Source organism: Megalopta genalis, chromosome 1 (assembly GCF_051020955.1).
Source record: "Megalopta genalis isolate 19385.01 chromosome 1, iyMegGena1_principal, whole genome shotgun sequence".
NCBI classification, from domain to species: Eukaryota; Metazoa; Arthropoda; class Insecta; order Hymenoptera; family Halictidae; genus Megalopta; species Megalopta genalis.
The window spans coordinates 32,184,439-32,197,684 of NC_135013.1; the positions used below are offsets into that span (position 1 = coordinate 32,184,439).

General features: G+C 48.9%; 2 protein-coding genes across 4 annotated transcripts; both read right to left on the reverse strand.

Moving 5' to 3' along the window:
• Positions 1-122: 122 nt before the first annotated feature.
• Positions 123-9,731, reverse strand: LOC117217983 (sperm flagellar protein 2). Of its 3 annotated transcripts, XM_076525581.1 has the most exons (7): positions 9,004-9,731; positions 6,781-7,886; positions 3,408-5,364; positions 2,450-2,833; positions 984-1,602; positions 706-870; positions 123-644 (listed from the first exon to the last, which is right to left on the reverse strand). In XM_076525581.1, the coding sequence occupies exons 1-7, from the start codon at positions 9,177-9,179 to the stop codon at positions 378-380; spliced, it is 4,674 nt and encodes a 1,557-aa protein (XP_076381696.1). In that variant the 5' UTR covers positions 9,180-9,731; the 3' UTR covers positions 123-377. The 3 variants fall into 3 exon arrangements, with proteins under 3 accessions (XP_076381696.1, XP_076381694.1, XP_076381700.1); XM_076525579.1 differs by having other exon boundaries at positions 123-870; XM_076525585.1 differs by having other exon boundaries at positions 123-870; positions 6,781-7,917; positions 9,004-9,137.
• A 1,018-nt stretch (positions 9,732-10,749) lies between these two features.
• LOC117217982 (uncharacterized) lies at positions 10,750-13,223 on the reverse strand. The gene has a single exon (XM_076525649.1). It carries the CDS (start codon positions 11,621-11,623, stop codon positions 10,943-10,945), a length of 681 nt encoding a protein of 226 aa, XP_076381764.1. The 5' UTR covers positions 11,624-13,223; the 3' UTR covers positions 10,750-10,942.
• Between the last annotated feature and the right edge of the window lie 23 nt (positions 13,224-13,246).

Sequence of the window (13,246 nt, forward strand, 5' to 3'; positions counted from 1 at the left end):
GGCATCCCGCCTCTGCCGTGTCCGCGAAGACCGACAGCTTTCAAGACTATTTCAGGACTATTTCAGGACTGGCAACACTTCGCCCAGCCACACGACGGACCTTCGGGATCGGAGATAAATAATTCAGCGTTTCCAGCAATTTCAATTCCGAATTAATCATTAATTACAAATTACTACACCGCGCTCTCCGGCGCAAAAGAGTTTTGTGCGTTCGTCCCAAAAGTATCATAACTCAATATCAACTCGAAATGTAAATATCCACTGGAATAACGCGCAGGGATGAAACAGCCTGTTTTAACAGACTTTCGACGTTTCTGTCCACCGCGAGCTGCTAAATTACAGTTCGAATAGAGCACGTCCGCGCGGTCGTCGAGAGTCTAGCCCGCCGCGTTCCGCCTCGATCTCAGAATCTCTTCCACGATCTTGCCCATATTCTTGACGGTGAACTTGGTCGTGCTGTTCAAAAGCTGCCGCACGAAGCGATGATTCAGCAGCCTGTGGACCAGAGCAGCGGTCTCCTGTTCCTCCAGCTCGTCGTCCCTCAGCTCTCCGTAGACCTCGGTCAAGGCGTCCCGCAGGTTCTTGTGCTTGCCGAGAAGCTCCGGGCTCAGGACGAAAGACGGCAGCGTCGCGCACAACGTGGTCTGAAAAATACGGTTCGTCGAGCCGCGCGACCAGCAGGTTCGAGAGTTTAGTTGTCCTTACGAGACAAACGTCGAGGGACACCCAATACTCGACCGACTCGTGGTCGGAGGCCCGGAACTTGTAGTCGCTCTCGCCGAAAAACGACTCGTACGTCGGATAATCGGGCGTCGAAACTTTGTCGATGCTTCGTCGCTCCGAAACCTCGTTGACGGCTGCCCCGCTCCTCTGAAACGAAGTCACAGGCATTTCAGGCGTGTTCGCCTGAAATTTTGTCCGGTGCAACGGCGCCCATCGATCAGTTTTTTAGCGGCCGGCATCGTACCAACGGAAGAATCTACCTGCTGTTCCACGGTGGAGGAGGACTCCGGTGTCGCTGTGTGTCGGTAACGCATCCGCTGGTAGAGCTCTTCGACGTATCTCTCCCCTTGCTCGACGTCGGTGCAGACCCTGGTGCCGATCGCAAGGGCTAGAGCCTTCCCGAAGCCCTCGCGCGGGTCCTCGTCCTTGCAGAACGCCAACAGCAGGGCGGTGTAGTTCACGGTGCGCCTGCCGATCGTGTACATCCTGCAGAGTAGCTCCTTGGCCAGGACCAAACGGAGCGTCTCCTCGGTGAGCAGGCAATCGGTGTCCGAATAATCGTCGGAGCTGACTTTGCTCAAGTGTACGTCGTACTTGTCGCGCTCCAGCCGGAACAGCTCCTCCTCGTACAGTTCCTCGTGGTTGTACTGGAAGTTGTCGATCAGCAGCTCGAACGCCCGCCTCGGCATGTCGATGCATTCGAGGAACCAGAGCGGCGTCCAGATGAACTGATCCACGGACACCACCTCCTTCAGGTCGCAGTCCTGGATGCGGAACCGGTCCCTGGCGATTAGAATGTCCCGGAAGCTCGGCATGGGCAGATCCATCGCGTAGATCACGAATTCCCGCCAGTCGACGTGGCTCGTGGTGCCGAACAATCTGGAAATTGGGCGCTGATCAATCCAAGCACTGGAAGAGGAGGTCCTCTGAAAAATCCGATCAGGCGAACGGACTTGTTATATAATTGCAGTTTAAGCTATCCTGTTTTAAAGCGGACTCTTCTGGCTTTCGTTTAAGCTAAATTTCATGCAAATAGCTCCGCGGGAACGTATTTTAAAATTCATCTGAACTTTTCCCTTCATATCTTATGATTTCGGAGATCGATAGAGCCATGATGTCGGAGGTCGATTTCTTTTAATTGTTCGAAATTATCTCGTTGTTCTGTTGCAATCTAATCTAGCATATCTTAAAGCGGACACTTCTAGCTTTTATTTAAGCTAAATTTTATACAAATAGCCCCACTTGAACATATCTCAAAATCCATCTGAACTTTCCCCTCTAAATCTAGCAAACCTCATAATGTCACAGGTCGATTTCTTTTAATTTTTCAAAATGATCTCGTCATTCTATTGTGATCTACTCTACCCTGTCTTAAAGCGGACACTTCCAGCTTTCATTTAAGCTAAGTCGCATATAAATAGCTCCATTTGAAGATATTTTAAAATCCATCTAAACTTTCCCTTTAAATTTTATAAACCCCATGATGTCAGAGGTCGATTCCTTTCAATTTTTCAAAATGATCTCGTCATTCCATTGCAATTTAATTTATCCTGTCTTAAAGCGGACACTTCCAGCTTTCATTTAAGCTAAGTCGCATACAAATAACCCCACGAGAACACATCTCAAAATTCATCTGAACTACCGCTTCGAATTCGTGCAATTTTCCTTGTCTCTTCCTAGGTGTCAGAGGTCCGCGAACGGATTAATTAAACAACCGGAGAATAACCTGCGAACGAGAACGCAGACGTCCGCCGGTCGAAACCTGTACCAGCAGCACGGGAGCACCATCGACTCGCCCTCCTCTAGCCCATGGCCGACCAGATCTTGAAGAATAAGCACAAAGGCGCGCTCCGGCATGATCCCGTGCGGAGCCACGCGTCTGAACACCTCCGCCAACCGCGAGAGCTGAGCCATGCGGAACCGCGTGTCCGTCTCGGTCTCCTTCAACGATTCCGGCTTCTTCGTCGGCACCTCCCTCACGAGCACGTTCGATCGGACGATGAAACGGTCCGCGTCGAGCAGCATCTCCTTCTCGAGATACCTGCCCTCCTCGATCGCGAAGCAGAACACGGTGGCCATGTCGTTGACGCTCTTCATCTCCAACCAATATCTGAACCGAGGTGCGACACGCGCCGCATGTCAATCAATTCCTAACAGTTCGAACCGAACGTGTTTGAACAGATGTTATAATTCAAAGATTATCTACCGGCGATGATTTTTAGAAATTATTGAAACCTTACGATTTACAGATGAAAACATATTAGTAAATTGATCGATGGAAATAGCAATTTCGGCTGTGTGTACCACCAAATTACCGCGGGCAATGCAATCTAATAATTTCGTTCGAGCATTTGATTTAAGAGAAGAATTTTAAGATTCCTGAGGTCATTTGAAGTAACATTTTCCTCAGCGAAAATGCAATCCGCGGCTTCGTTTACGAGTTATTAACGAAAAACGCTGACCAATCGGAGAGCGAGCGTAGCCAGCGCTCCGCTCTTCCGGCCAATGCCGCGTCGCGCCGGCCGTCTGACTCAGCGGCAGTGGTCGCGAGGGCGGATCGCCAGCCTCAGGGACCTCCCTCTTCCCAAAATTACCATAATTTTGGAACACCATGTTTAATATAGAGGACATAACAGAGGAATAGAAGGATATTAAAAGGCTCTCCAGATGCATGAAGCGTCAACCTCTCCAAAATGTCGTCGTAAATCTTGTGGAACGCGTTGCGCATCGTCTCCAGAAGGAAAACGAACTCATTCCGAGCGGCTGCCTCGATCGCGTCCAGCCTCGCTCGCAGCCGTTGGATCTCGTAATCGGTAGCGTATTTCCGCTCGAGAGCAAGATCGGCATCGCGCCCAGAGTCGATCGGAACCGGAACGTTCTTCGAGTCCCGCAATCTGCCTTGCACTTGAACCGCGCGGTCGACCATCGCGGCGACCTCGTCGGCGACGCCCTTCGCGTATTGAACGTTCCTCTCGATCGCCTTGACGATCTCCAACTCGCGCAGCTCTCTCGTCGCCTCCTCTTTGTTCGCAAGAAGCTTCCGGATCTGCTCCTGCAGGAGCTTGGTGTCGAGCACCGGCGGACTGCTGCGGAGCAGCGGGACTACGACGGACGTTTTCGCGGAGTCCGACTTGACCTTGGCCCTCTTGGAAGTCCTCTTCTCGGCCGGCTTCTCCTCGATCGGCTTCGCGAACTGCTCCTCCGGCAGGCCGACGATCATCTGCGTCTGATTCAGGACGATTTTAGGGAATCGCGGGTCCAGCATCGGCTTGCCGGACATGCCGGCATAGTAATCGAGGACCGTGTGCACGGTGTCGATGCACCGGTCCAGCTCCGTCTGGACGATGCCGACGTAGACGTCGTAGAGGACGGCGGACTCCTCGACGGTCCACTCGTCGTCGATGAACCGCGCGCGCTCCCGCTCCGCCTCCTGCCTCCGCTTGTCGCAGGTCTCCCAGAGCACCGCCTGGAAGTCGGCGAGCCTGCGGTGCATCTCGCACTTCACGTCCGAGTCGTGTCTCGCGTCGTCGTCGAGGTCGTTGAACGCCAGATGGAAGTCGTTCAGCAGGTCCTGCTTGTTGTCCGGCCGTTTCACGAACTCCCGCAGGTTCTTCTCCAGGTTGCTCTTGTACGGCACGATGCCGGACGTGTGCACGCTCTTCAGGAACAGCAGCTCCTTCAGGTCCTCGAGGTACGTCTCCTCGAGGCCCTCCCAGAGGCTGGCCAGCACCTGGACGAACGAGGAGGACGGCAGAGGCAGGTCCACCCAATCCCAGCCCGCCTCGCCGGGTTTCGCCGCTCGGCTCGGTTCCAGGAACTCGTAGTCCTGCCCGCTCTCGCCCTCCCTGTCCAGCTCGATCTCGTAGTCCGTCAGCGAGTCCGCGGCGTCCTCCGACGCGTCGACGATCAACCGTCGGACCACCGGCGCTTTCGAGCCGGTGCTGCGCGACTTGCCCTTCTCGTAGCCCTTCTGGCTCTCCCCGAACAGCTCCTCGGAGTTCTTGCTCTGCAGCGGCTCCCCGATGATCAGCCTAGCCAGCTTCTTCAGCGTGGTCTCGTCCAGGTGGCTGTAGTAGAGGACATGCCCGATCTTCCGCGAGGCGTAGAACTTGTCGACGGACGGCGCGTTCGCGGGCACCGCCTCGACCGACCGCTCCACGATCTCGAAGTCGATCGGCTTCTGCGTCACCCGCACGAACAGCTTGGCGAACGTCGGCGTCGGGATGTCCCGGATTCGCTTGATCGGCGTCGGCACCAGTCTCGACTGTCTGAAACGAACCGCGCGGATCAGAACGACGGAACGGAGCGGCGCGATGTCCGAGCGGGAGTCCGGCGGATTGATATTTCGTTGCCTGTATGCGTCGATCGGATCGATCCCGGCATCGTAAACGATCCTCGGCGACAACGACTGCACGTCCTCCACCGTGATGTTCTCGAACTCCAACGTCTCCGGGTCCGGCGGGATCTTGAAGCCGGTCAACGAAGTCTCCAGCAGCGACATTTGCTCGTACGTGATCGGATAGTCGATCAGGGCCCAGCCCTTCGCGTCCGTCAGCGTCCTCAGGTACTCGATCATGATCTTGGTCGAGAGATCGTTCGTGATCGGCTGGCCCAGCTGCAGGAACTCGTACGCCCATTTACCTGCGGCGCAATACAATTTTGTCAAGCGACGAGTTTCGTCGGACTTAAGGATATACATCTCCTAATTGTATTAGGGTGTCCCATAAATTATTTCCTGATGAGAGACGCGGTTCATAAGGCTGGTGTCAACACCTATCGACGGTGTGGAACTTCGAATCGATTCGCGTACCTCATCTTAATTAAATGCTTATGCACCGTTGTCCTGGGTATGTTAGTGGCATCTCGCCACTATAGTTAGTTAGTCCACTATCTCGCATACACTATATCGCGGGTTTTCAACAAGCATATCTTTGATAAGGTCCGCATCCGTCGTTGTTGGACGGCCGCTGTGGTCTTCATATTTCAAATAAAAATTGCCAGCTCTGAATCTCTTAAACCAATTGTGGACTGTCGCAATAGTCGTAGAACCATCGGTATAAACCAGGGGTGTCAAACTCAAAAGCTAACTTGGGCTAAATAAACAATACTTAACTTTAGGTGGGCCGCAAAAAAAAAGAAAATCAATGTTCATAGAAACAAATATTTTTATTTTGACTAGTACATTGTAATAAACATATATAAAGTTAAATTATTGTTTACGTCCTGATACTTGACATCTCTTCTCTGATACTATCTTTCCTATTTCGGGAGAAATTTTATTGGCCGAGACTATTTCTATTTTATTTTTACTTTGCGTCGGATATATTGACTGGGCCGCAAAAATGTTCATCTGGGGCCGCGAGTTTGACACCCCTGGTGTAAACGGTACAAATCTCGTTTGCAGTGTCCTTTGCCCTATCACTTTTTTTTTAAAGCAATAAAGCATAGCATGCCGCAAATATATATATATGATTCTTTCGGCTATCCATATTGAACGGCGCAGAAAAAAATTTGATAAGGAACTTTGTCACCAATGAAACATACTGTAAAAGAGTTCTGGGACGACTGAAGCCGATACCCTAAACAGCCAAGAGATAAGAAAGAACTTATAGGTCACCCTAATATTTTTTGTCACCATACTTTTTCTGCATACGTGAGATTATTCACTGCAACCTCTCTCTCGTCGTCGTGAAATAAATATACGAGCCGTTTATTTTGAAAGTGGCATAAGTCACTTCGTTTTTAAGTCGATATATTTAAGGGTTTGCGTTTGAACACGTTTCAAAATATGGATGCTAACTTTCGAGAAGATTTACTTGTATTCGTTATCTCAGGATACTGATATTATTTTTCTCAGTATAAATAATTTCGTATAAACATTAAAAAACCACCACTTTACATCACGGTAAAGTGACTTATGCCACTTTCAAAATAAACGGCTCATATGTAAACATTTATTCGAAAGAAAACTTCAACAGTTTCAAACGGTGTCCACTCGATTTTCCCACCGACCATACCAGACAAGATCAACCATAATTCCTCGTCGTCGGGACCCACCGATGTACGCGGCGTCGGTCAGCTGCGGGTCCATGTCGTCGTACGGCAAGTTCCTGGGCGTCTGCGTCTGCTTGTCCTCGTGCTTCTTCAGCTCGTCGGAGCCGCGTCGGTTGCGCCTCGTCAACGAGGTCGAGCGGCTGCGCCGTCCCAGATGTAGCTCGTCGGTCCTGGACTCGATCCTGAACTTGGCGCAGGAGATCCGTTGCTTGCTGGTCTCGAGTTCCTCGACGAACCGGTCGGTCGCCGCCACGATCTTCGAGTCGACGCGGTCGACGTCCAGCATCTCGTTCTTGTACCGGTCCAGACAGTAATTGATCGCGTCCTCCATGCGCACCAGCCGGATCTCGCAGCGGTCCAGCAGCTCGCGCAGCGACTCGTGCACCGTCGGGCTGGAGATCCCGAGGATGACGGCGACGTTGTCCAGCTTGACGGGCAGAGCCGGCAGAGCGGCCGCGGCGGGGTCGCTGGACCGCGGATGAACGTAGTTGAGGAGACGGTGCACGATGTAGCCGAGAACGAAACGGCCGAGTCGCATCGCGTCCGTCTCGCCGGTCCCGGGCCCCGAAGTGTGCAGGTCCCAGGGCGGCTTCATCTCCAGGTAGTCCTCGAGCAGAGCCTCCCGCAGGATCTCGATCTGCTCCAGCTTGGCGCGCGACGCCTCCTCGATCGCCAGCTCGCTGTACCTTTTCTCGTCCGCCTCGTCCGAAAGCGGGTCGCCGAGCGGCTCGCCCTTCAGGAACTTGACGATCCACTCGCGCAGGATCGTCTGCGGCACGATCCCGTTGTTCAGCTGCCGGTAGTCCTCGATCTTCAGCACCAGGTCGACTATTTCCTGCACCGTCTCGCGGCACAACGCGTGGTGCTTCTCCCGCAGCTTCCGCACCTTCTCCTCGGCGATCCGCTGCCGCAGCTCGCACATCCTCTGGCACTCCGCCTCCGCGTCCCGCTGCAACTTCGACGCCCTGTCCTTTCCTCGCTCCAGACTCGCCAAATACTCCACCTCGTTCGCCGCCTCCGTCATGTCCTCTATGATCTTCTGGTTCTCCAGCATCACGTTCTTCTGGTCCCACACCTCGCACAGCTTCGTCATCATCTGCTTCTCGTACCTGGCCGCGGTTCGGAGTTACGGTAATGTCTCTGTAATTGACGCTCGGATTGGAAACGAAAATGGATAATTTGGGGAGAGCGGATACGATTATTAGAGCCTTGCGGCTCGTTTTTATTATTTTTCTGCACAATCTGAGCGTCAGTTAGGGAGACATTACTGTACAGTAATAATATTCTACATAATACTGTATAACTATTATTATTAATAATATATAATTATATAATAATAATAATTATAATAAATATAATAATAATTATATTATAATTAATAATACTATATTACTATTATTACTGTATATAATACTGTACAGTAATAATAAACTGATTTGTGGAAATGGCACGCGACGCTGACCTACCTGCGCCGAGATTGCCTCGATTTCTCCACGAACGAGACATAGTAATGTCTCTCTAATTGACGCTCGGATTGCGCACAAACGTGGACAATTTGGGAAAAGGAGATAACAATTATTCGAGTCTTGCGACTCCTTTTTATAGTTACGAATTGCCAACAACTATAAAAACGAGCCGCAAAGCTCGAATAATCGTGTCTTCTCCTCCCAAATTGTCAATTTTTGTGCGCCATCTGTGCGTTAATTAGAGAGAATCGACTGTACTTCTCCGCGACAACACTCGGCCGCACACATCGTACAAAACAATTGCGAGACGAAATGAATTAAAATGTGAAATTTTGCAGTACTCAACTTATTCGCCGGATCTTTCGCCAACCAACTTTCAGTTGTTTTTTTTTAAACACCTAGAACAATTTTTACGGGCCAAACGGTACCAAAATAAAAACAGTATAAAAAATTCCGTGTCACAGTTTATCGATTCGAAAGATCAGAATTTCTTGAAGACAGGCGTCTGTGAGTTAAAATCTCGTCGGAAAAAATGTATCGAAGCGAACGGAGTATATTTCGATTAAATTAACAGCTTCTGGAAAAAAGATACGCGGTTTTATATGTTCGCTTAAAAATCCGACATTTCGTACGCACCGATCTAATACTGAAAAGAACGATACCAAAAGAACCTAACTTCCCTGTCGTATACTCGATTTCCGCCAAGTAGCTAAGTCGCGTTCGATCGAATCCTAAGAAGTTGAGGTTAGGTTAAATTAACCTAGACTGTTCCAGCGTCCGACCAGCGATCGCCTCGTCGAACGTCTGCTCCTGGTCCCAGGAAATGCGCTCCCACAACCGATGCAACAACGTCTTCTGCATCTTCGCGTTCAGGGCCGACACGGTGGTCGCCCGTTTTTTCCGACATTTCAGCCACTCGACGTACGCCCGGGCCATCTCCGGGTCCTCGGCGACATTCTCGAGATCTTTCTCGAACGCTCGTTCTCGGTCCTCGGTCTTCTCGATCTCGTCCTCGGTCTTCTTCGGCTTGACCCCGGTCTTCCGAGCGAACTGTTCCGCTTCCAGACTTTCCTCGATCCTCTTGCAGCCATCTTCTTCCAATTTCTGCGAAATTGGGACGAGGGGGGAGGGGCAGATCAAATGGGACAGTTTCACGATCGGAGAACACAGAAGAGATCTCTACAGGGTGCTTCGTAATTATGTCGACTGCCGGAAATGGGGGGTTCCTGAGGCCATTTCAAGTAACTTTTTCCTTAGCGAAAATGCAACGGGACACCCTGTATATGATGGTATATACAGTAAATTCTCTCCGATTGTCCTTCAGCTTGTAAGTTGAAATGGTAAATTTGAGAAGAGGGGATGCCATTGTTCAAATTTCGTGGCTCCTTTTTATAGTCGCCGATTGTCAACAATTATAAAAACATAACGTTTTAGTTTACAAGCTGAAGGACGATTAGAGAGAATTTACTGTACCTGTAATGATAGTATTTGCTGTAGTTACTGTGATTATTGCTTGTAATTACTGTACAATAATTATATTTGCGTTGTAATAAATTAATAATGAATCCTTTTTCACTTTCGGCTCGGATATCAAATATCGAAGCAATAGATTCGTGCCGCGTTTCCCGTAACACACGATGCAAAATCCGGCACGAATTTTCCGCGCATCGAGGATATAGCAGAGATTCAAAGCTAGTGCCACTCGCTACAAGTGGCGCCGCGCGTAGCGAATTTCGTAACTAGTTTTAAGGGGGTCCGTACAGCGCCAAAACGCGCAGTGGCAAAACGCTCAAACTGTTAGCCAAACTTACCGACAGAGCTAATTATCCTTCGGAAATGCACACTGGCGCCATCTGCTGTTCCCGAAAAATAGCTATTGTAGATAATTTGTCGAACAGTTTCCGCGTTTTCTCGCTGCATGCTTGAGCGCTGCTTGTCGCAAATGGAATAATATTTAAAATCTCTCCTCTGTACACAATACAGAGTTGTTAAAAAACATTAATCATGGAAAAACTAGGTCTTTAAAGTATTGACTAAGCAAGTGGAACTGTTCAGGAGACTCTGCTGCTTCGATATTTTATAAATAAAACGGATTGCGACGCTGTAGAACATGAGTAATTAATATAATAATTCGACAAGCAAGTTAATATTAAATCTACCGAGCACTGAAATCGATTCAGATGCGAGGAGCTGTCCTTTTTATTCTTAATGATATTTTATTTTTATGTTATATTATTGTAGGATTTATATTGTTTGTATTATATTATTTATATTACATTATTATATTATCTATATTATTTGTATTATATTATTTATATTACATGATTATATTATCTATATTATTTGTATTATATTATTTATATTACATGATTATATTATCTATATTATTTGTATTATATTATTTATATTACATGATTATATTATCTATATTATTTGTATTATATTATTTATATTACATGATTACATTATCTATATTATTTGTATTATATTATTTATATTACATGATTATATTATCTATATTATTTGTATTATATTATTTATATTACATTATTATATTATCTATATTATTTGTAGTATATTATATTACATTGTTATATTATCTATATTATTTGTATATTATATTATATTATATTATTATATTATTTATATTATTTATATAACCTTATTTACATTAAATCATTATTTATACTATATTTACATCATACATTACATAATTTTATATTATTATACTGCAATATCGATGCAGCAGGTCGCGCAAAACGAGCGAATACCTGGTCGAGGCAATATTCGACGGGTCGCACGACCGGGTACGGGTCCCAAGCGGGCACCTCGAGCTTCTCCCTTTCCCTTTTCAGCTTCCGCAGGATCGCCGGGAACTTGGATCTGTGCCATCCGACGACCGTCTCCTTTCCCGCCAGCAACTTTTTCGCGCGAGGATGCTCCGGCGGCTCGTACGGCGCCGGATCCTCGCAAACGGTGCTCACCTCGAACTTGCGGGAGGCGGGCACGAACTTCTCCCTCTCCTTCTGCAAGGTGATAAAGTGCAGCCTGTCCTTGGTCTCGAGGCACAGGTAGACCTTGTAGAACAGCCGCAACGACGCGGAGCCGTTCCCGCAGGAGATCTCGTCGATGTTTTCGTCGTCGAGCTCGATCCCGAGGAACCGCAGCCAGAAGCTTAGGTGCTTCAGGTTCACCCTGCAGAGCGCCGGATCGTGGGTCGCGATTATCGTTCCCAGCTGATCGCGGCTTATTATGTCGTAACTGAGAAGAATCTGCGCCAGCAGCTTGCCGTCCTTCGTGTAATGGCCGAACACCTTCGGCCCGAGATCGATCAGGATCCCCAGCCTCGCTTGGATCCAATTCTGCAGGATGTCGCCCATCGCAGCGGCCGAGTTTCCCGTTCGCGAATCGTTTCGCGCGAAACTGTCCCGATCGAGGCGATCGATTCTTGGAATTGTCGACCGGAGGGCGGCACCGACGGGCTCGAATTTCAATGCGTACAGCGAATTCTCTACAATCGTTCACTTTTGTGTGTAATCTGAGCGTCAATTAGGGACGATTTTTCTGTAATAGGCATGTGACTTCGAATCGGGGCATGTGACCTCCGAATTGCCTTCGAATCGTGGCATGCGGTTTCCGAATTTCCTTCGATTTGCCTTCGAATCGTAGCACGTGGCCTCCGAATTACCTTCGAATCGTGGCATGTGCCCTGTGAATTGCCTTCGAATCGTGTCACGTGCCCTGCGAATTGCCTTTGAATCGTGGCATGCGGCCTCCGAATTGCCTCCAAATTGTCTTCGAATCGTGGCATGTGACCTCCGAATTGCCGTCGAATCGTGTCATGTGCCCTGCGAATTGCCTTCGAATCATGGCATGTGCCCTGCGAATTTCCTTCGAATCGTGTCACGTGCCCTGCAAATTGTCTTCGAATCGTGTCACGTGCCCTGCGAATTACCTTCGTATCGTATCACGTGCCCTGCGAATTGCCTTCGAATTAGAACTAAAACAGTCGAGTCATCGACGACTAAACGACGTCCACGTGTTTCAGTCCCGGGCTACAGGTATAATACAACAGCGAGAATAGAGATAAAGAAAGCCACGGTTGTCTCAGTTCTCTTTTATTCACTTTCAACCAACAACCAGCGTCGTTCTCATCGAGCATTGGTTCGGTTCTCTCGATAAACAACGACGGGGGACGATCGTTTTACGGCCAGAAACGCGGCTACCGAGCTTCGCGAAGCGAAAGCTCGCCGAGCTCGGCTGCGAACGATCCATTCGAGCGACGTCTCTTTCGAACAGTTTCGGTCTCTCTCTCTTTCTCTCTTCATCGACAGGCTCTATAATTGCTGCGGCGATCGAAGGGATGTTCGCGGTATGATGAACTCAAACGGAGAGGGGCGGCATTCGAACGGAAAAAGGATTGTCGCCGGCACACCGTCCGCAGCGATCCGGACGGCCGACGGTCCGCCACGACCCCTCTCGACCCCCGTTCTCGCACCTACGAATCGCGAAACCTTCGAAAGAATCGTCCAGAGAAGACTTAGGAACCCCTTGTCAGTCTAGATCTAATTGAAAGATCCGCGACGCGTGCACGGTGCGACACGCGTTCGCGTCGAAATCTCACTCTCGCTTCTCTCTTTCGCTCTCTCTCTCTCTCTCTCTCTCTCCCTCTCTTATTCACTCTTTCTCTCTCCCTCTGTTACTCGCTCTCTTATTCGTTCTTTCTCTCTCTCTCTCTCTCTCTCTTATTCGTTCTTTCTCTCTCTCTCTCTCCCTCTCTTATTCGCTCTCTTATTCGCTCTTTCTCTCTCTCTCTCTCATACTCGCTCTCTTATTCGTTCTTTCTCTCTCTCTCTCTCCCTCTCTTATTCGCTCTTTCTCTCTCTCTCCCTTCCTCTCTCGTCTCCTCGGATTCGACAAGAATAATAACCGCCAGAAATACGGTACAAAATCGCAACGATGGTATAGTAACAATAATAATAATAATAATAATAATACTAATA